This window comes from Onychomys torridus, chromosome 18 (genome assembly GCF_903995425.1).
Source record: "Onychomys torridus chromosome 18, mOncTor1.1, whole genome shotgun sequence".
Classification (NCBI taxonomy): domain Eukaryota; kingdom Metazoa; phylum Chordata; class Mammalia; order Rodentia; family Cricetidae; genus Onychomys; species Onychomys torridus.
Window position 1 is genome coordinate 33,644,147 of NC_050460.1, and position 23,320 is coordinate 33,667,466.

A 23,320-nucleotide genomic window follows, 5' to 3' on the forward strand; every position below is an offset into this window, starting at 1 on the left:
CTTGAGGTCAGTGGTTCTCAACCTGTGGGTCACGACCCCTTGGGGGGGGTGTCCAATGATCCTTTCACTGTGACAATCTTAGACCACTGGAAAACACAGATACTTACATTATGATTCATAACAGTTGCAAGATTACAGTTATGAATTAGCAACAAAAATAATGTTAAGGTTGGGGGTCAGTACAACGTGAGGAACTGGATTAAAGGGTTGCAGCGTTAGGAAGGTGGAGAGCCATTGCCCTAGGGCCTCAGAGGGAAAGGTCACCCACTTCTCTTACCCCAGAGCTGCTCTTCCTCTGATTGGTTAGAACTTGATATTTTCAGTCTGATATACCTGCTTTCCTCTCCTCCTGGGTGGGTGCTCCCCTCTCCTCCTGGGTGGGTGCTCCCCTCTCCTCCTGGGTGGGTGCTCCCCTCTCCTCCTGGGTGGGTGCTCCCCTCTCCTCCTGGGTGGGTGCTCCCCTCTCCTCCTGGGTGGGTGCTCCCCTCTCCTCCTGGGTGGGTGCTGTATGCCTTGAGAGCCTTAGTCTAGGTTTCTCTGTAGGAAAAGAGCTGATGATTCCTTTCTCAGACCTCCAGGAAACTGCTGGCAACCGTAGATAGGTTAGCACAAGGCACATGCCTGCCACCTGTAGTGGTTCGTTTCTGGACTGGGGTGCTCCTGGTTGTTGTTTCCTATGTGTTGGGGTGAGATGCCACTCTAGGGTTTAGGGGCACAACAGGCAGAGGTTCAGAGGGGTCGGTAAAAGCTCAGGCTTCTACTCCTGTGGGAGTACAGAGAATTGGGAAATCAGTACTGTTCAGGGTCAATGGGGACATTGCTACCTTGCTACAGGGCTGGAGCCCAGCAGCTCAGGAGGTAGGGGTCTCTATTCAAGGCTCTGTGCTAAGTCTCAGGAAGCACTGTCTGGCCAGAGAGCGCACCCCTGGCAATTAATAGGCTTGGCCTAGTCCCTTGCAGGGACATTTCACAGCCACCATCTCGTAGTGAGGAGGTAGTAAGGGCAATGGAGGGAATGTGTGCCTGGGACCATCCTAATCGGAGGATGATGGGCACAATTCTTCCTGCTCCCTTCTGCGCACTGGTGCTGAGGAGGATGGGAGGAACAGCCCCACACAGAGGTTCAGGGTTGCCTTTCCTGTTCTCCAGCATACACTAGGTCTGCCCAGCTCATCAGAGTGTGTCCCTGGGGATGCTTTCAGCATCGGTTGTGACAGCAGGTGTGAGTGGTCTCAGGAAGGAAAGGTGGATGGTGGAGAGGGAGAAATCTACCTCCAGGTCTAGGTGGTACGTACCCACAGTGGAGGTGTGTCACCAACATCCCTAGTCTCAGAAGGTGAAGAAGAGTCATGGATTGCTAACTTTTCTCACTTCTTATCTCACCACTGGGAAGTGCTTGATTTATCCCACAGATAAAACAGAAACCCACTACTACCATCATGAGTGTAAAGATATTTTCAACACCCAAGGTTATTAGTGAGAATTTCCTAAAAAAATAAAATAAAATAAACGATTGCATTAGAAAAATGTATGAGTGTGTATAAATTATTTACCATATCAGGAAATACATTAATCATGTAATACATCATAAATATAATAAACACCATGTGCATTTTATATAATAATAGTATATAATAGACACTGTGAACTGTACTTCTTAAATGTCATTTTTCTTATTTATTTGTTTGGCAATGAGTGCCTTGCTGGCATTTGGAGAGCTCACAAGAGCTCCCAGGAATGCTGGATTCATCTCTACTTCTTCTATAGCAGTGGTTCTCAACCTTCCTAATGCTGCAACCCTTAAATGCAGTTCTTCGTTTGTGGTGACCCCCAACCTTAACATTATTTTTGTGGTTACTTCATAACGGTAGTTTTGCTATCATTATAAACTGCAATGTAGATATTTTTTGGAGATACAGGTTTGTCAAAGAGGTCATGCCCCACAGGCTGGGAACCACCGCTATGCTGAGCTATGGCTCACACTGCATCCCACCTATAAATGCTGGCCAACTGGACTCCACCAAACATGTCTGAGACAGGCAGAGTTTTGGTCACCCCACAGCACCTGGGCACCCACAGCCCAGTGGGTGCACCTAGCTGGATTCCTTCAAAGCAGCGAAGGCTGGATCAAGATTCAGTCTTGCTTCGGAGGCTTCTCTGTGAGGTACAATTTATATGGCTGTTTCCTCAGAATTGAAACATTCCCTTCTGAAGAGAGTGGGGGGGTCCCAGATGCAAAGGGCAACATGTCTAGGAAAACAAAACTTGGAAGGTTCTTGGGGGGGCCCTATGCTGCCTGTATAAGAAGTAAACAACTGTGCAGGCGGAGATTCTGACCACTGAGCCAGAGCAAAGAATTCTCTGACTGTCCAGCTGCCTGTAAGCTGTGCAGAACTCCAGGCTTGTGGTTCTCAAGAGTGGTCACCATGTTGAGGAGGGGGTTCCCTGAGGCTTTGCTTTTGAGTCATCTCTGCTTCTTGTAAGTCACTCCTCCCCCACAGTCTTGTTAGTAACCTCGAGACAAACCCATTGGCTTGCCAAGTTGGACATTGGTGCAATTGTCTGTTGTGGGCTTCTGGGGTGAGTAGATGTGTGTGTGTGTGTGTGTGTGTGTGTGTGTGTGTGTGTGTGTGTGTGTGTGTGTGTGCGCCATCTCCCCAGGAAAAGTCTCACACTGCAGGAGCCCAGATGAAATGAAAAAGCAACCTACCAACGGCAGAGTCTGGCACAAACTCTAATTGAATCCTCATACGCAAAGAGTGTGTGACGTGTAGAAGTGAGAATAAGAAAATTGCCCCAAGTCCAGAGTAGATGACCTTGAAGGGACATGGCTTGCTGTAGTGGAGTTCAGCTGTCAACCTCATTAGCTCTGCCTAAGGCCAGCTGGAAATCTCTGCTGTGTCAGCGGCGGTGGCTATGCAGAGAGGTTCCACTTCGGAGGCTTGGAACACAGATCTCAGAAATTTACAAACACCCCTGATTCTCTGCAACTTTCTCCATGAACCGATGGAAAAGTAAAATGCCATTGCAGGTGGAAGGTGCCTGAGACAACTGTCCAAGGTCAGAGTCTGCCTTTCCTAGGACATGTGCACCAGCCAGACTTGGCCAACCCCCCAGCAGACCCCTTTCTTCACTCTGTATCTGGGCTTCCCTGCCACCAGCTCCATGACAGAAGGCTCCAATGGTGGCTGTGGTCTGGCAGAGTCCCCACAAGAGGTGGCAGTCAACCCCTAGAACCAATCTCCTCAACCTTGGGCTAGGCCGGCTGTGCTGTGGGATAGGGCTTGTTCTCGGGGTCTTCTCCAGGAAGCCCCATGGCTAGACATGTCCATTTTCTCCAGGAAGTAAGTCTAGAAGCTGGGGTGAGCTGGGAGCTGCCCACCCACAGGCCTCTGTGGAGCCTGGTGCAGGCTCCTGTCGGAGAGACGGATGATGTGGCTTTCTGGTCTCACAGATTCACCTAATATTCCATGTCTCACCCACATTCATGCAGCCCCAGAAGGAATGAGACTTTTCATCTCCCAAGTCACAACAGACACCCCAATGTGGCTTCTAAGTGCAGCCACTAAGCCCCACCACCCCTTGATTCTATCCAGATAGGGCGTGCAGATCTGGTCAGCCTAAAAGAAAACCTCTTCCAACCCAACTGCTAATGCTCTGCACTGAGACCCTGGGATCTGGGGTGATGTTGGCCCAGGGCAAGGTTGTCTACAGTGGGCTAAAAGGCCCGCCCTCTCTTTCCCCAGTGTGTGAATGTAGGTAAGGTTGCCCAGCTCTCCCAGACTCCTTACTGCCTTCCTCCGGGAAGCGCAACAGTGACTGTGGCGATCTCACGGGCTCCTGTGAACAGCCCACACATGCCAGCTGCTGTGACTTGCTGGGATTATCACTGCCCCTCTGATAATGGCTTAATCAGTGGTAGCCATCCTCGTTAGCTGTTCACCCTCATCTTCATTATGGGGCTGTCCCGACACCACCGCATACCCTGGCTCTCTGGTTCTTACTCTGCTGTTTTTAGCAGTTCCTAAGGAAGCATGTGTTTTGCAGGTGGAACGCTGGGCAAGAGCCCCATTCCTGTGGACCAGTGAGAAAACAATGCCAGGGCTGATGAGGGGAGGTGGGCAAGGCGGGGGGTGGGGATGCCAAAGAGCAGAGGGCCACTCTGAGGAGGGTGGCGCCACCGCCGGCAGCACACCGATGGGCCCCCTTCCTTTTGAAGGACTCTTTCCCAGACTCTGAGTCACCGCCAGCTTGTTAACACTTGCTGGTTTGTCTCCATCCCCGAGCTTGTCACTAAGTGGTGAGAGGGGCTCAGGGCTCGGACTTGTGAATTCCCCGGTGATGCCAATGCTGCCAGTGTGGGGGCACAGACTTTGAGAAACGCTGCTTTAGTTCCAAGCCCAATGATGTATCAGTCAGACGAAATCACTGGCAGGTGAAAACGAAGCAAATGAACTAAGCAATGATATGAGAGCTTTTGGGGGTGGGGTGGGGGGCACTCTGGACACTACCAAGGCCCAGTTCCAAACCAAACAGAAATTCATCTTTGGCTTTAGATCAAGCAATAAAGAAAGAAGAGTAAGTCCAGACCTCATAGGGTGCCTCCTCAGAGAATGGGGTGCCTCCTCAGAGAACAGAATAGTACCCCTCAGTATTCAAGGCTGTTTCAGTGAGCCCCCCAGACTTGTGCAGATGTGAGCCCCACTGACTATCACAAAGGCCTTGTTACACAGAAGCCCCATCCCTGTCCCCGCAGCTTCCCTGAGAAGTCAGCAGAGGTCTCCCTCAGCTTCAGTAATGCTCCAGTGGTCCTTCTGTCCCTGCCTCCCCCAGGCTACTCTGAGCCCCTCCTCCTCTTCCTGTGGTCCCAAACCTGCAAGTGAAGTCAGGGCAAATTGCTCACCCTAGGCTTCCCCTGACAGATGTTATGCACATCCATCCCAAACCAAGGTATATGTTACAATCCCTAGTGTGGAAATAAAACAAGCAAGGATGCAGGATTCCGGGCAGCTAGCCCAAGGTTGCTCCTCTTGAAGGATGGTTCTTGAACTCCATCACCAGCAGATCAAGCCAGAAACTGATTCACCACACAAGACTCCTGGCTCCCTGGCCTTGACCTTGATTTATTGGATAGTTGTTTCCTCCCAGAGAGAGGCTCTGTAGCTTCCTGAGCTGTGAGCCAATGCAGAAGGTACAGGAATTCCAGTCACTGGAATAGCTGGCAATAATCAGAGTAACATTTCGGATGGCTACTTCCAGGTTCACAGTCCACCATGTTAAGACCCTTCCTGTCTTAGCAGAGGGCACCGGGTCCCAAAAGTTCAGCTTGGCAGGAAAGGGAAGGTCTCATGCCTTTCATGGGCAGTTGGTTTCTAAGCTAAACCAGTCCAGTCCAGAGGGCTGCCTAGCTGGTATTCCTTCATTCTTGAGGATGCAGTGCCCCCATGTGGCCATCGCCCAGCATAGCCACCAACAGGATATAGTAGCTATTTCTTCCTCATCAAACTGTTGTGTCCCTAGTGTGCTGACTGTGAGACCATAGCCCCCAGCATGGTCTAAGCATCCCTTCAGGCATTGCTGGGGAGGCTGACTTTCAGGTCTGTTTTTGCCCTGTAGGGTTTCACCCTCACCCCTTCACACCCCCTTAGTGACAGGTGAGACCAAGGGAACTGTTGTGTGACCTCTAGATGCAGGAGATGGAAACGAGGGACTTTTTACACAGAACAGCATGTCTACAGGGATTGGTTAAAGCTATGTCCACACTTATAAGTGCAGATGGGCCAGAAGTGTTAAAGAAGTTTCTCCCAAAGCCATCCAGACCATACGCATGGATCCAGAAGGAATTGCATGTGGCGGCTGCTGACGCTTGCTGAGCTTGGCTTTGGCACAGCTTAGAAAGGGTTTTTCCCCTCCCCTACATAATCTTAAATCCCTGAACATAGGTAGGTGGTTGGGTGGGTTATGTTCTCACCTTACCTCCCCTTTCCACACCTCACTTCCTGTTCTCTGGCTATAAATAAAACCTGCCTGAGCCACAGGGCACAGAGCTCTGAACCACCCCTCCTTGTGTCTGTCTGGTTCCGTTCTGAAACAGCAAATAAAATCAATTATGATCCTGCAAAACTAGACTGTCGTAATTGTAAATGATTCATACTTGTAAGTGGGAGGAATGTTCTGGAACATTCTTTTTGAAGAGGATGACTCACCACTATCTGAAGTGAGAGAGAAGAGAACACTAAATAAAAGCAAGAACTATTTCCCCAAGCCCTTCTTTTCTTTGCCCAACTGTTGTTCCTATAATCTCAAGAGAAACTCTCCTGGGAATGAGTTGTAACTGTGAACCTAGACACTGCCATATATATGTCCATACACGCACACGCACACACACACACACACACACACACACACACACACACACACACACACACATGTATACTTGGACCCACACAATCTTGATCTTGCAGCTTCCAAATCTCAAAACTAAATAAACTTCCTTTCTTTATAAGAAGAGATTTGAGTATTTTGTTATAGCAGCAGAAAATACGTTGTGGAATATTATTTTAAGGTGTGTTTTGTTTATGTTGCATTTGTTTAATTCTGTGAAGCTGTGTTACTGTGCCTGTGTAAGAACTGGCCAATAGCAAGGCAGGAGAAAGGAGAGGCGGGGTTGGCAGGCAGAGAGAATAAATAGAGGGAGAAATATGGGAGCTAGCTAGTAGCCAGAGAAGGAGGAGGACTCCAGGGGCCAGCCACCCAACTACACAGCAAGCTACAGAGTAAGAGTAAGATTTACAGAAGTAAGAGAATGGGGGAAGACCAGAGGGAAAAGACAGACGGGATAATTTAAGTTAAGGAAAGCTGGCAACAAAGAAGCCAAGCTAAGGCCGGGCATTCATAAGTAATAATAAGCCTCCATGTGTGAATTTATTTGGGAGCTGGTGGCAGCCCTCCCCCACCCCAAAAGAAAGAGCCAAAAAACAAACAACAACAAAAAAAACACTAAGATCTTTTCTAAAATCCATCCCTCTTCCCACTCACCTTCCTTCCAGTGTCCTGTTCCAGGAACTCTACTGGCTTTGGAGGCACAGATACCTCAGGCCAGTCTCTGTACTGACTGTATTCCCAGACCAGTGAAAACTGCATTGTGATGATCTGCCCAATGGGCCATCAATACCTGTGTAAACTTGAACATGGGCTTGAGGGCTTCCCAGTGTCAGGGCCAGGGCCTGAGCCAAAATGAAGCACAATGAGGTTTAATATGCTGGCTGTGGCTCGAAATGCACCTTGGTTATTTACTGCTTCAGGCCACAAAGAGTGTCTCAGGTATCAGGAGTCCCCAGATTACCTCACCCCTCACTCTTGCTGGTGAAGGAAGGGTGTGAGACACTGAGCATGTTCTTTCCTGACTGAACAGTGGTATTCTCCTATTCCTCTTTCCCAGAATGGACTGCTTAGGCTTTCTGTAAGAAAGTGCCTCTGACTGGGTGGCTTAAACAAGACCTTCGTTTCAACAGCTCTGGAAGTGCAAGGCTCAGGTTACCGGCTGCTTCTGAGGTGTCTCCTCGGTTTGCTGATGGCAGCTCAGATGGTCTTTCCTATGACTGTGCATTCCTGTGCTCTCTTCTAAGAACACATGGGTTTGGATTAGGGCCCACGCTCACGACCCCCCCCCCCCCTTAACTTCAGTTATCTCAAGCATATTTGAAGTCCCATCTCTCTACAGTCCCAGTCTAAGTCACTGGGAGGTAGGATGTCAACACGTGGGTTTGGGGGAACATGATTCAATCATAGGAGAATCATGCAAATAGGTATAGGATATGAGCAACTTTGTGAGAGGGCATTATTTCACCAACATCTTCAATCAACCCATCTAGACGGTGACCAAACATTGATCTCTTTACCTCCAGGCCAGGAGAAACCCAAAATCATGGGAGGGCTTCCCTGTTTGCCTCAGCCAGCCCCTTGGGTATGGAGGGCTTATCATTGACAAGGGAAGTCCACACAGCCCTTGGTGGTGCCCCATGTGGTCTTTAATTGTCAATACCCCCCCCCCCCACACACACTTCTGATGTGGCCACTAGATATTCCTCCGATACTAGCTTTTGTTTGCAGCAGTCAGCAGCCAGTACATTCCACATCTGTGAATGATGTTATAGCTGGAAACCACCAGATGGACTGTGGTGTGCGGAACGGTTATTAAGGAGAGTCCCTGGAACTGGCATTGACGGACGAAGAAAGGGAGGCGACGTGGGTCAAGACAGCAGTCAAGTGACAATGCCAGCCCATCAGTAACCTCAATAGCCAGAATGATCCCCCAGTGATGGCCTGGGTCAGGCAGAGCCAGCCTTTATAAACCCATATCGATCAGTCGCAGATGTGAGCTGCTCAGGAAGTGGATTGACCATAGGCGAGGCAGCTCTCTGTTGCTCAGCCAGCTCAAAAAGGAGCAGGAAGCAGGAGCCTATAGACAGACAGCATGGCTGTAAGAGCCAGGGCAGTGCATCCACATGCTGGCTACAGTCCACACTAAGCCTCTCTAGTTGGCTTCTAAGTGTGGATTCTGGAAGCATCTCTGGCAAGATCCCCCTGTTGATTTGTCTTCTTAGGAGAAACTTAAGGAGGCAGGGGGTAGGTACATGGCTGAGGGGCAGATCAGCTGCCTGATCACGCTGGAATTCCTGTATCGGATATAGGCCCTTACCAAAAAAAAATGATAGAAAGGGGATTCAATGTCAACATCTTTGGCTGTGTTGCTGGACCCAGGGCTATAGCTGGTATTCCACAGTACCCATCTATACTGTCCATTCTGCCCTTGCCCTCAGACATGTCTCAGCTATTCCCAGGGGCTTTCCTGAGAGGTGTGAGCCCCTCATCTTCCGGCTAGGGTAACTACACTTGGCCATTACTGTCTACCCGAACAAGAGACATCTCAGGGGTCAGTCACCTCTGTTCCACATTTCTTCTTCCCTTCCCCAGTACATGACAGCAGCTGGGCATCCCCTTCCTCTTTCTGGTTAGACACCACCTCCCCCATCAGGACCACAGCTGCTTCTGGTCATCCTTAAGTGCCCAGATTGAAACTGAAGTTTCAATGTGTGATTCAGCTAGCTTTTTCTCATCTTTTCAGACAGAAGGCTCCCTTGAGAACCAGATATTTTGATCTTGAGAACTTGCACCTAGGGCTTTGGGAAGCACATATGTTCCAAGAGGTTCCTGGGAATTAGAGGTGGCACTCGTTGGTTCTTAGACCCTTGGGTCCTCCTGTATGGGAACATAAATAATTTGTAGAGTTGATTGACCCTAAGTGTCTCCTTCATCCTGGAGAGTAGCATTCTGTTCTTGTATCGCTGAGCTGGCCCTGTGCCCTTAACAGGCCACACTGACTTCCTGTGAGCCTCGATTTTCATACCTTTATTCTGTAAGGAAGCTTTCCAGTCCTTTGACAATGATACATGATACCCAATGCTAAATAAACAAGCTCTCTGGGGGCACTCTAGTGGCGCTTCTGAAGAGCTCTGTGGTCAGACCAGGCAGGGGTATCTGTCTATTTCGATCAGAATGAGTCACTGGCTTTAATAGGGTGAAAGAGATCCATTGAGATCAGTTTGTTGCTGGCTCAGACTTGTTTATTATGGCAGATTGGGGATTTGCATGGTAGACCAAGCTTATGTCAACTTTGGCAAATGAATGCCTGCCTGCACCATCAGACCCATTCATAGTCTCCACTTCTACCACCATTGAACCAGCTCTGGGGTGGCCAAGGACAAAGGCTGGTTGAGTCATCTTCTCTACTAGGTCATGATGGCCTCCAGCAAACTAACATGAAACATGACAGCCATCATTCTCTGTCAATAGCCCACAGATGCTCCAACCCCCCTCTGCATCAGACACCCTGTCCCAAATCTTCCAGGCCTTGTCCTTCCAAGTTCCTAACAGTAGGTAAGCTATTTGGTCCTGCCTGCGGATCCATCTATATTCTGACTTGGCCTGCTTTCCTTCACCTACAAAGTGAACTGACAGGTTCCTTGTCCTCCGTTCTGCCCTCTATGAGGTGTGTCCTGCACAATTCTTCCAAGACTACCCATGAGTGGGGCTGTATGGAACTGTCATTATTTAGATCATGTATCCACACCATGCCCACTTGGACATAAACTAAGCTTGGCCATTTTCTTCTTGTCATCTGGTCTTACTTGGAATCCGTCACATAGTATGGGTATGAAGATGGTAGGGTGGCATTGGTCCACGAAAGCCTGGGTCACCTGTTTGTGTGGTGGCTGTACCCTCTGATCTTGCCTGTGTACAACTGGGAATATTCCTCCTCCATCTTTAGATGGATTCTTGCTGTCCCATGCCACTGAATCTTTTCTGCTCTGCATCAGAGAAATGATCTTGAAAAATAATGTTTTGTTATTATTATTATTGATTTCTTTTTTTTTTTTTTTTAGTCAGGGTCTTGCACAGCCCAATTTGGCTTTGAATTCACTAAGTGTGATCTTGACCATCTGATCTTTCTGCTCTGCATCCCAGGTGCTGGGATTACCCATAGGCATGTACCATACCGTTGATGTGGTGCTGGGGCTCAACTCAGGGCCTTGCATATGCCTGGTAAACATTCACTGGGCCACATTCTCAGCCCAATAGAGTTTTTTGTTTGCTTGTAATGAAAAGCCACTGCCAGTGTATTCCCTTGTTTTTCTACTACTGAGTTAAGTAGTAGATGGAGCAGTAGTTAAGTAGTGGACTGATTCCACACCACTACTGTGTTGAATAGCATTCCTCCAAAATTCATGTCAGAACAGAGTCTGTGAATGTGGCTGTCTTAGCTAGCTTTTCTATGGCAGTGATAAAACCCCATGACCAAAAGCATCTTAGAAAGGAGAGGATTTATTTGGCTTACAGGTTACAGCCCATCACTGAGGGAAGCTACAGCAGGAACCTGGAGGCAGGAGCTGAAGCAGAGACCTTTCAGGAGTGCTGTTTACTGGCTTGCTCCCCATGACTTGCTCATCTAGATTTCTTCTGTATACCCCTCAGGAGTCTGCTTACTAGCTTGCTCCCCATGACTTGCTCATCTAGATTTCTTCTATATACCCCAAGACCACCTGCCCAGGGGTGGGACCACCAATAGCAGGTTAGGTTTTCCCATATCAATTATCAGTTTGCTTACCCACAGGGCATTCTTATGTGGGCATTTTCTTAACTGAGTTTCCCTTTTCTCAGATGACTATAGCTTGTGTCATGTTTATAAAACAAACAAACAAACACAAACACACACAACCAACACAGTGGCCTTATCTGAAAACACTGCTTCGGGTGTAATCAAAGTCGAAGGGCATGTTCTAGAAGGAGAAGGCCAGATGTGCATGTCGGGAGCAGAAGGCCACATGCTAATGAACAGGAGGTCCGAGCTCTTCATGAAGAGCCGAGGAACATGAGGGACAGCTAGAAGATGCAAGGGACTTCTCCCTGAAGTTCATAGGACACATGGCTCTGCTACCACCTTGACCTTCATCTTCTAACTTCTAGGACTGTGGAATGATGTATTTCTAGTGTTTTCAGCCAGAAGTCTGTGGCAGTTCTGTTAGGACCACACCAGAAAGCTAATTTAATACCTGCACACATCAAGCCATTAACCTTGTTATCATGGAGGGATTATTTATTAATGAACATTTACAACACTGTACATTTTAGCTATCCCAACAACCACATACTAGATACACAATTTCAGTTCATTAAAATGAACAGGCAAAGAATACAATGAGGTAAACATTGCCACATTTAAAATTGGCCTTGTGGAAGAAACAACAAATGGCAAATGTTGGTACTAACATCTTTACTCTCCCCCCCCCCCATCTCAAACAAGAAATGAAAGCGAATCTGGCGAATACTCCATAGTCTATGAATATATCACTACTGATCTCTAAAGAGGTGAAAATCTTGACATTCATCGATATGGACTAAACTTGTTCAAACCTGCTCTAAATAAATAAAAAAAAAATTACACACAATTCTTAATTGGTAACAATCATTTCACAAGCACAAAATCAGTGCTAACATTTCATAGTAGAAATGGATGAGTTGTGAATATGCAGCTTTCCAACCTACCTATTAACCACTTTCTCCAAAGCTCAGTGGGAAATAGTGTGTCGGGGTACTAGCTGTATGAGAGGTAAGGTGGTCTGGGGACAGCCTGTACACAGTAGAACACTACTAAAGTCAAAACAATGCTGTAAACAATGGAGACCCCAACTCAACTTGACAAAAGCAAAGATTCAAGATACCTAGCTGCAAACGCCATATTCTCCTGACTCTGGGGCCTGACAAAGACTAAACAAAATAGAATCCAAGAATATTAAAAAACCATTTCATCAAAACCTCTCCAAGAGGAGGGCCATGGGGACTGAAAGCCTTTGAAACTTTTCCCCTGGAGTTTTTCCACAGAAAACTAGCTTGCAGGCACAGAAAGGAATGAGTCAGTTTCAGACTACAGATTCCCTCAAATGCTGTAGAGCATTCTGAGCTAGAAATGAATCAAGGATGTTTCTTGTGGGGAATGAAAGGGCATTAACAGCTTTACCTGTAAATCACTCTGGTCCTGAACTAGCAGTTAAGAGACAGACATCTGGGCATGGCGATAGATCTTTCAGTGGACTCAAGCCCACGTCTTCTCAGCTACAATTACAGGGTCAGTCCCAAGTCGGAGTGACTTTCCTGTTCTTACTTAAAGCACATATGAAAGCTCACAGAATGAGGAATTCTCTATTTCTGGGTAGGTGTCTGCCTTTGCTGCAGGCAGACATGGACGCCCTTCCCCCTTTTACATCAACCTGCCAATCATCCTCTCTCCTTTGCACCAGACTGTTTTCTCCCTACAGGCAGTCCACAAGGAAGAATAATCAACCTTAATGGGGGGGGGGTCTATGAGATTTTCCAACACAGTATTCCCTACTAATACCCTTGAGTAAACAGGAGGAAAAAGCAACAAGGCATCTTAGTTTGGGTGACGAAACAGCATGATGAAAAGCAAGATGGGGAGGAAAGGGTGTATCTGGTTTACACTTCAGTAGCACAGTTCATCAGCAAAGGAAGTCAGGGCAGCTGCTCAGCCTGCTTCCTTATATCACCCAGGACCACAGCCCAGGGATGGCACCACCCACAATGGGCTGGGCCCTCCCCCAGTGATCACTCATTAAGAAAATACTCCACAACTGGACCTTATGGGAACATTTTCTCAAAGGAGCTTCCCTCCCTTCTTACAGCTCTAGCTTACATCAAGTTGACATAAGACTATCCAGCACAGCATCCTGTACCATGCTTGGTAGACACTAGAGACATTTAATACCACAAAGCTCTAAATCAACGAGTCAGTAGGTCCCTGGAGCAAACAGGTCATTTTTAAAGTGGAGGACTCAAGTCACAGGTTCCATGTCTGACTCTACCTGGTTGACCGTGGGGCCAAGTTTGGAAGAAGATAGATGCCCTGTTTCTGTGACGCTGTGTCAGTGAACTTGTGAGGGCAAGACTTACTCTTTGAGACACATGTATTTTTATCCAGAAGGTAAAACAATCCATGTTTCCTGACTTCCCTGAAAGAACCGTGGGTCTTTATAGGCAGAAGTTGGTATGCACTGATCTCGGGTCTCTCACATCTGGTGGTTTTCTTCTCAATATTTAGGAGTGTTTTCTTTTGCCATAGGAGAGTAAAAGCGAGGAATCTGCAGAAGTCCAAACAGACCGAACACCACCCAAAGAAAGTAAGGGCCCTCCCCATTCATTATAGGAGACAAAACAGCAACTTCCAATTGTGTCCAACAGTCCCCATAACACTCACGTCCAACCGACTAAATGGGTGAGGGTGGAGATCTGGGAATAGTTAAGAAAACACCGTGATAGCTAGCTTTCCTATAGCTTCAAACCCTAAGATCCTATTGTCTAAAGTCCCAAGGCAAGCCGGGCAGTGGTGGCACACACCTTTAATCCCAGCACTCGGGAGGCAGAGCCAGGTGGATCTCTGTGAGTTCAAGGCCAGCCTGGTTTCCAAAGTGAGTTCCAGGAAAGGCGCAAAGCTACACAGAGAAACTCTGTCTCAAAAAAAAAAAAAATTATAAAGTCCCAAGGTTTTCAAAACAGTTCACAGTACTCAATCTTCATCCAGCTTTAGTTCATATTCCAGTTGTGAGGGTGCGTTATTTCCTTTCCCGTTGTTCTGATAAACACTATGACCAAGGCAACTGACAGAAGAAAGGGTTCCTTTGGGCTTCTGGTTCCAGGGGGGGTGAGTCCATATGGTGAGGGAGTCATGGCAACAGGTGGCCAGAGCAGGAAGCGGAGAGCTCACGTCTTCAGTTACAAATGTGAAGCAGGGAGAGCACACCAGAAGTGGGGCAAAGCTGTACAGTCTCAGAGTCCACCCCCAGAGACAAGCCTCCTCCAGCAAGGCTCCCTAACATTGGCCTGATAGTGGCACCAAGTGGGGATCACGTGTTCAAATGCTAGTGTCTATGGGGGGGATGGGGGGTGCGTTTCTCATTCAAATAACCACACAGAGAAAGTCATCACTGTTTGTCTTTTCTCGGGAAAGCCACTGGCACACCTGGAATGCAGCGCACGGTCCACTAAAACGGCGTCTTCTTTCCCAGGTACTGCAATGGGGCCTGGCTGCCCTGCAACTGCAGTGTGCAGCTAGCTGGTCTGTCCATACGCTCCCACTACAGAGGGCTCTGAAAATGACTCCACTTAGAACGATGCACAGAATGCCAAGAGGAGCCGATGGAAAAGCATCCGGGTGGAAGGCAAGACTACTCACTAGGGAGGGGACAATCTGATGGCTGAAGGGATTCCTTCCTCACCAGAGAGAATGAAAAACTACTGGAGCTTGCTTCGGCCTACAGCAAAGAGAAGCAAAAAGTCTTTTTGGATTTTGTGGGACACGACAGGTTCCAAGTCCTTTAACTTTCCTTCACTTTTGTAGGAACTCAGCACGAGTCCCTGGCCTTGAAATCAGGATGAGCAGCTTTTGGCCAGATGAAGCTGGCCTCATAATTTACCTCAGCGATCCAACTTCCAAATCACACTAGGCCTTTCATATCATTTGTTCGTGAGCATAACCACCAGGAATCAGGGGGTTTTAGGCAAGAAGTGAGTGGGGAGAGCCGAGGACCACTGTGTGCTGTGCACTTGGCCTATCTGGAGTGGACACTTTTTGTCCACAGATATTATGTCAGCAACTCAGAGAGAAGCCACTGGGCAAAGTGTGTGCTGCTGCAACCCAGTCTGAACCACAGAGAAAAGAACTCTAAATTCCGAGTTGGCTCAGGCAACAGAGCTTGCTCAAGTTTGTCCCAGGAATAAGAGCAAATTCTGGAGTTGTCTGTAATTCTGGAAATAGGACTTTGCACATCTAGTGGAGGGCGCTTCTATTGCCTGATGCTATTACACTTTGTCATTGTTAAAACTGAAGCTCACATAACAGAAGCCAAGTACCACCTCCACTCCTAGCCTGGCTTGAGTGCTTCCTACACGACCCTAGGCAATGGGCCTCTCATTTGTAGAGAACCTGGAACAATACACTTTTCTCTCAATGGCATCTATAATCCACTCATTTATAAATCAAGACCCAAGTACAATTCAGAGAGAATGTCCCCAGCTTGGTGGAGCACCATGGTGGCACTCTAACTTCATTATTTTGTGCCACTGAACTATTGTGACAAGCAGGTCGTGTCAGGTCCCCGCCTCTCCCAAATCCTTCAGGGAGTCCTGGTCTACTACTGCGAAGTGGGTGGAGGTGTGATGCGGAGCCCAGAGTGGGTGGGGCAATCAGACCACATTCCCTTTGGTATTGAAACCCGGAACACTTGGGTCTTTCTTCTGTGCATCAATGTGGCATGGGCTTTTCAACAAGAACACTGGGGATGAGAAGACTCTAGAGAGGCAGACAGAATCAGGACGAACAACATAATGGCTCTGAGGCCAAGAACTCAAGCAGTTATAACACGAAACAAGTCAGGGGCGAGAGTAGAGCCTTCCAAACACTAACTAAGCACAGACACTGGAGACGCTACCATGACATTGGCTGGACACTTGCGGAGAGAAATAGTAACAATAGTAACAACTTCCTATTTTTTTTCCAAATAAAGCAAGAGAATAAGTCAAACTCAATTTTCACGAGTAAATTCTAGTAAAGGATTTCTACCACAGGGGTTGCAGTTTTGTTTTATGTGACCAGCTGATGTCATAAATGCCAAAGAGAGCTGAATCATTAATGCATGAAATTGCTTGCCCAAAGGGCTTTTAAAAAGCCTCTTTCAAGATGACATTGAAGATTCACAGTAAATAAGATGAGTGTTGTATTCTAAGTCCTATGGTGAAGATGAGTTTCAGTGACTGGAAAGAACAATAGAATACATTATCATTGTGATCATCAGACCTTCCTAATAAAATGCTTGATGGATTGATAAACCATTAACATTTTGTATCAACAAATGTACTTCTAAACTAAAACCCCACACCTTGAAGGAAAAAAAGCAGAACTCGTCACTGGGGTTTGCTCATCAGGGCCTTGTCTGTCAGGATGCTCACCATACAGACTAAGGTGGACAAGCTGTTCAGGACAGCAGCAATGTCTGGGTATTCCCACCCATATTCCCCAGATGCACTGGAGGTCGGGAATCACACCTACATTACCTGATGGAAAATTCCCAGTTGAATACACACACATGAAACTTTGCTTAAAAAACAAGTTGGGCTGTATGTTTGACTTCCTAATGCACATACAGTTTTAACTCATTTGTGATTACTCTTTTGGAGTGTTTATAAATATATAGTCTCAAAATAACCGCTATTCTCAATCTTTTCTATGCGCAAGATACATATTGTATTTTCACGTTCATTTAATTACAACATGCAATTTACAACACCTGGAATTATAGCAGGACATGAAACACAAACACAGCTTCGTCCAGTAATTATGACTTCTTAGGTAAGGACTGGACAATGATTCAATTCCTTAAGTTTTGCAAACAGGTTCACAGCAACACACAGAGCCCAAGTTCATTTTTTTTTTTTTTTTTGGCTTGCTTGTATTCTAATAGATCTGTTTCCACTTGAAAACGTGGTTCTCACTTGCTGCCTAGCCACTGGCACACACGTTTTCCATCTATCACGTCAAGACACTGACTAGGAATGTAATCACGTTTGACACTGAAGTCACATGTGAACCATGTGTGCGTCCCATGCTGGTAGTGAGCTGGACTCTTGAAACATCTGGTTTAAAGAGATTTTCTCATGAGGTTCCCAACTTCCACTGGAACTTCGGGTTAATCTTGACCAGTGTCAGAGTCCAACAGGCATACTTCTAATGTGTGAGAAAATTGGTATTTGACAAATGTCCCATTTATCACCTTATGGACAACAAGCATTTTTACAAAGAGCAGTGAAGACGATGGGAATTTATCCCTGCCTGGAACTCATAAAGACACAGGGGTTTCCAGCAACCTTACTGTAGAGGAAAATCAATTCTCTCTCTCTGTGTTGTTAGCCAGCTCTTGGCGACTATTCATCTTACGTGTAATGATGACTAATATCCGTCGAATGGCAAGCAGCCGCTCTTTCAAGGAGGCCATGCCGAGAATGGCCAGCTGGGCCTTGCGTTCCAAAGGCAACACAGCCAGGATCCACCAGGACCAGGCAGGGCCACTAGAATTGCTCTGTGAAAGACATGAGGGGATAAACAAAATTAATGCCTATCACACAGATGTTCCCTAATTCAGTTTTTTTGTTTAACCAGAAAATATGGGCAAGAATGGCACCTTCTGTTGTAGGGATAGGTCACAATTCATTAGGTCATTAAAATGCAGAGTTCCAAAGGTACAAGGAAAGGACACAAAAGAAAGGACTTGTTGAGAGAAACTTGTTCCACGGAGCAGCTCCATGAACGATCTGTCTGTGTTCTCCCAAGTGTCCACATAACAATGTACACCCATCAGAAAGAAAGATCACAAATGTTACCTCTAGATACCAATGTTGTAGTATTGCTTTGTAAGCTGTAAGTGGGCTAGCTAATGCATAATGTTATAAAGGTCAAAAGTGTTTGGATAAGTTTGAATGCCATGGGAAAGCTGAACTTAAAGCCAATGTGGTAAAGCATGTGTAACACACATATGCATACATCACTCTAAGTGGTAACTAATGTGAATTTATACATACGGATCTAAGTTTTGTTTAGGTACATGTGTATATGATGTTAGTCTTTATTGCATGTAATCAAATGAGCATTCCGGACTGAACTCTAAGCAAGCATGGATGCTCAACTGGTTTCTGGTCTTCCTGGTTCTAGAATGAAGACATTTAAGACTATGCCTCTCTGCTGACAAGGTTTGGATTCTCCTCTATTCCCTGTAAAGAGGTACCACCTGCGAGCTAGGGACAATGGACCCCAGTGGCTTTACCTTTAGAGTTGAGTCATTTCACTGGAGGATTAGGAATAACCCATTAACCAAAGCTCAAAGGCACATCTCAAGCCTCTGCCAAGAAGATCTGGCCTGCCCTTCAGAAGCTGGGGAAACACTACAGAACTCAAACTCTCCTCTTCCTGCATCCCACAAGATGGGGGAAATAGACAACATGCTCAGTGAGAAGCTCCTCACATAAAAAGTCCTCCCTTAACTAAAATCCTCATCACTGGCAGGACAACGGTCTTCAAAGATCTCACTGTCTAATGCCTAAGGCCAGTGACAATGTCACTGAAGTGGAAATGGGGACCTTGGGAGATGTGACCAAGTCATTACAATGGGAAGATTATCCTAGGGCATTGATGTAGCTACATGGATCCTTCCGGGGCTGTGGTCTGGGGGGAGATGTGACATGGAGAAAGGAAAAAGGAGAAAGGGCTAGAACTGGAGGCCGGCTGGCTTTGCAGTGCTGAGGAAGGCCAGCAGCTAGAGGCCGACAATGCCGGAAGCAGTCTCTCTTATAACCACCAGAGGGCGATGTGCACCGTCATTGCTATGTCAAGCCTGGTCCATACCTGCAGGGCTGCTGACCCATACAAAGGTAAGATAATACACCGATATTGCTGCCGCCACCACGTTAGTGACAGCAGTGGTGGGAGCAAGTCCACCCATCAATCAGAGATTGGTTTAAATTGATTAGTCTAACTACTTTCCTGGGAGCGGTAAGAAGGGGTGGCCAGGAAGGTCTTGGAGGTGATTTCGGAATCTAAAGCAGCGCCTCCTAAGCTTTACCCACTCATGACATTTTTAAATTAAGAATTTTTTACAACTCTAGGCACAGAGGTACCTTGCATCTACTAATACAGATTGAACATTTACTACTAATATACACATTTATTCTTAAACGATTCTTTTATATACACATAATTGTACCATTTATTAAAGAGTAAAGTAAATTCAACACTAATTAGGTATATGTGATTGCTTATTTTTTCACATAAAATATAAATCTTGGCTGAGAATGAAATACTGTAAGACATAGAGCATTGTCGATGTTTTTCAGAACCAAATGATATTCTGAATTTAAATAACTATCAATGTCGAGAATGCCAACTTCATATAAATACAGTGTGCTTAGGGTCATTTCAGCAAATGCTGGAAATACTGTTCTAATCCCAAGCCATATTTATTTATTGTTTTTCTTTTTCCAATGAAAATCAAGCTAGCAACTGTGCTAATTAGCTTCACCTGTTGCACTGACCCAGCCTGGAGTCATCTCAGGGAATCTCCATTGAGGGATTACCTACATCAGATTGACCTGTGGCCACTCTTGGGTCAACAAGATTCAGGCAGCATCCATTGGTACTATGCAGCGTGGCAGCATGGGCAGTGCAGAGTACACACCATGTGCTCAGAACCAAGGCTGCAGCGAAGACCCTGGCCCAGCACAAGCGAATGCTGCTGCCCCAAACACCTCAAATTCACTATGCACTCAATTTTGAATTCATGTTTGATCATGGTGCACTCAGAAACCTTTACTGTTGGCAAATTTTTCTTAACCCTCACATTTAGTTATGTGAGCCCCAGAAGGGGTTGCAATCCACTGTTTAGGAAACTTGTATTAAAAGCACTCTTCTGGGCCTGTGCGTGCGTGCACGCGCGCGCGCACACACACACACACACACACACACACACACACACACGAGAGCCAGAAGACAGAAATGGATGGGGGAAGACAAAACGCATTTCACTTTATACTAAACATGTTGAAAGCTGGTCCTTCCCCCTACATACACAATGTCTGCCATCCACACACGCACCTATGTGCAGTTGGAAGGAACTACACACTTTGTAACAATTCTAAACCTGAGCAGCTCTGCCATTAAATGGTGAGGCATTGGTGCTTAGATATACTCCCCAAACTATCCCATTTATTTTCTGAAGGGCCAGCAGCAACAGAAACTACTGGGCAGCCAACAAAGAACTAGGGATTCCAAAGTAATGATGACTGTGGGGCTTTCTCTTAGGGCAGTCAACATCTTGCTCGGTATGTGCAAAACATGATGTGTTCGAGCCAATGGAATGATTTTTGTTTGAGGCGGTCTTCATGCATAGCTAGAAAACATTAATTCACCCATTCTGTGACACAAGGCACAGGGCTGCTGTGTTAAGTTTTCTTTGAGCAGCTGGTGCACGAGCTGGCTCGTCATCATGGTGGAGTCCAGTGCTGCGCTGCTGAATTTTCCATCAGAATGATGAGCCTCATTACATTGCTGCTGGAAACAGCAGTATTACAAGAGGAAGGAGGAAAGCCTACCTGTGGCTCAGGCTCCCTGTCTGGCATCGACCCAAAATGGCTGAGGATTTGTTTTTTCATGTGATCCTGAAGAGAGGCAAACCAGGAAACAGATTGCTGGTACACCGACTCGTGGAGGGCGGTGAGTTCTTCATACTCCGGACCTTCCACCTGGCCAGAGAAGAGAGGTGGACATTTTAGTCATCCACACAGACACCAGGTCTCCGCACACCGGTGACCTCTGACAGCTAAGTGGGTTTGTGACATTTACTCCTTCACTAATTCCACAAAATGACATATTTATTATAGAAATGTTGTGCTTTTTAATATATCTGAGATCTACCAATTGCACCATGATTTTTCTCTTAAGACTCTAATGAGAGCACATATTCGACATTATAAATAATTTTCCACAGGTAAAGATTATGTACTTGATACATCGTAAGTTATTTAGCCATATACATAAGAGATGATTGTGTATATCCTGACATTTGAACATCCTGACATTTTATTTTTAAAATGCCAGTGATATAAATATGTATGCAGAGGAACCAGCAAGATGGCTTAGTGAGTAAGAGTGTGCAACACCAAGCTGGACCACCTCAGTTTGCTCCTCAGAACCCTCATGGTAGAAAGTACAGACCGCTGTAAGTTGTCCTCTGCCCTCCACACGCGCACGCGCGCACACACACACACACACACACACACACACTAATAAAAAATAAATAAACAAAAGACTTTTTTGTTAGGTATTGTTTTCTCTGGATAGTTTCCCAGAAGCGCAACAAGGAGTCAGAGTCTGGTATCTTGCGAATGGTTTTCCTGTTACCAAATCACACTCCAGGCCCTGTGCTGGGGCAGTACTGGGACCACCACATCAGCGACCACTCAGCCACGCTGCCATGTGCCACGCCTGGTTTCTGGGACTCCGTACTGTTCAGCCAATCATTGAGTGCACCTGCATAGGATGGCCTGGCAGAGCAGGAGGAGTACGGGACTAGCGCTTGGGCGTATCTTAGCTTCCTCGCTGGCTCTCATGTGTGCATGGCAGTCAAGATCACAGCCTTGGAAAGTGGATAAACCATCTTTTATAGATAGAAAACTCTGGCAGCTACGAAGCCCACAGACATTGTAACCAACAGAAAGATCCTCATAGGTTGGACTTACACAGATCAACATTCCTATGCAATAGGGATTTTCTTTAAAATGACTTCATAAACTGCATTTAAAGCTGGTATTAAAATAAATCTGCATACCATCAAAAATAAGGTGTCATCTACAACAATGCCAATAATGCTTCATCAAATCTGTTGTTATCCTGTAGAATGAGCCTGAGAACTTTCACACTGGACCAGTCTTTGCAGCCAGCCCCATGGTCCAGAGGCCTTGGAGTTGGGCTGCCTGAGGTCCCTTTGATCTTTGAGGCTCTCATGGACATTAGCCACAGACGTGGCAGTTAGGAGACCGACAGAACCCACTTAAATGAACGCATGTCTATGTCTCCAGTGTTACTTCTAGTGTGATGTGAGAGGGCACATACTTTCACATCCACATTTTAGATTTCCACCAAAAATTTAAGATACAATAGCCGGGGGGTGGTGGCGCATGCCTTTAATCCCAGCACTCGGGAGGCAGAGCCAGGCGGATCTCTGTGAGTTTGATGCCAGCCTGGGCTACAGAGCGAGATCCAGAACAGGCACCAAAGCTACAGAGAAACCAAAAAACAAAAGGGAGAGAGACAGAGAGAGAGAGAGAGAGAGAGAGAGAGAGAGAGAGAGAGAGAGAGAGAGAGAGAATAATTCAAAGTATTTCCTCCTACTAAGTATGATTAATTTTGTTATAACATAACTTATATACAAAAAGCACCCTCTCCACAGACCTTGTTAGGCTGAAGGAATTTTGTCAACTGTACAAGGCAGTGTGACCCTCAGGCCACCACCCTAAACTAGACCGAGAACACTGCTACCACCCAGAAAGACTCTCCAACCCCTATCCCAGTCAGCTACAAAGACCACCCTGTAATTCTGACCTCTGTCTCCAGGCCATGCTTGTCCTGTTCCTGGAAGTGTACAAGAGACAAGGCTTTTGCCTGCTGTCTGTGCATAGTGAATATCCTCACGTTTGGCTCCCTCTCTTGGCCCGTCTGGAGATTCACCCATGCTCTTAGAGCACCAGCTCGTTGTATTTTGTTGCTGATAAATCTCCATTGTATGATGAATTGGAACAGCTTATCCATCTGCCCAAAGGGTGTCTAGACTATTTCCACTTTTAGCTACTGATGTGACAGTGTGGAGATCTCTGCATATCTTTATGAATACCTGTTCAAAATACCTGGCCTATTTGTCAAAATATGGGTACTGATGTTTCTGTGAGATAAAAATGATTCTCAAAGGCTGAGAGATTTTTATGCTGGCTTTGGAAGGCACTTTTAAGCACTACTGTTTTATTTTATGCCTCATTCTGAACCATACCAGGAATCACTGTTTGTGACTCAAGTGCTGGCCATCTCCATATTTTTAGTATTTTTTCCCAAATTCTGTATTTTATATGTATGGATGTTTTGCCTACATGCATG

At 46.4% G+C, this 23,320-nt stretch overlaps 1 protein-coding gene across 1 annotated transcript in view; it reads right to left on the reverse strand.

Annotated features, from left to right (window-relative positions):
• Positions 1-17,052: 17,052 nt before the first annotated feature.
• The window catches only part of Lonrf2 (LON peptidase N-terminal domain and ring finger 2), a 30,970-nt gene continuing 24,702 nt past the window's right edge, over positions 17,053-23,320 (reverse strand). Inside the window, exons 11-12 of the mRNA XM_036167893.1 lie at positions 20,767-20,916; positions 17,053-17,705 (exon numbers count right to left, since the gene is read on the reverse strand). Of these exons, the coding sequence (XP_036023786.1) occupies positions 17,511-17,705; positions 20,767-20,916 (345 nt within the window). The 3' untranslated portion in view covers positions 17,053-17,510. The remainder of the gene's footprint in view (positions 17,706-20,766; positions 20,917-23,320) is intronic.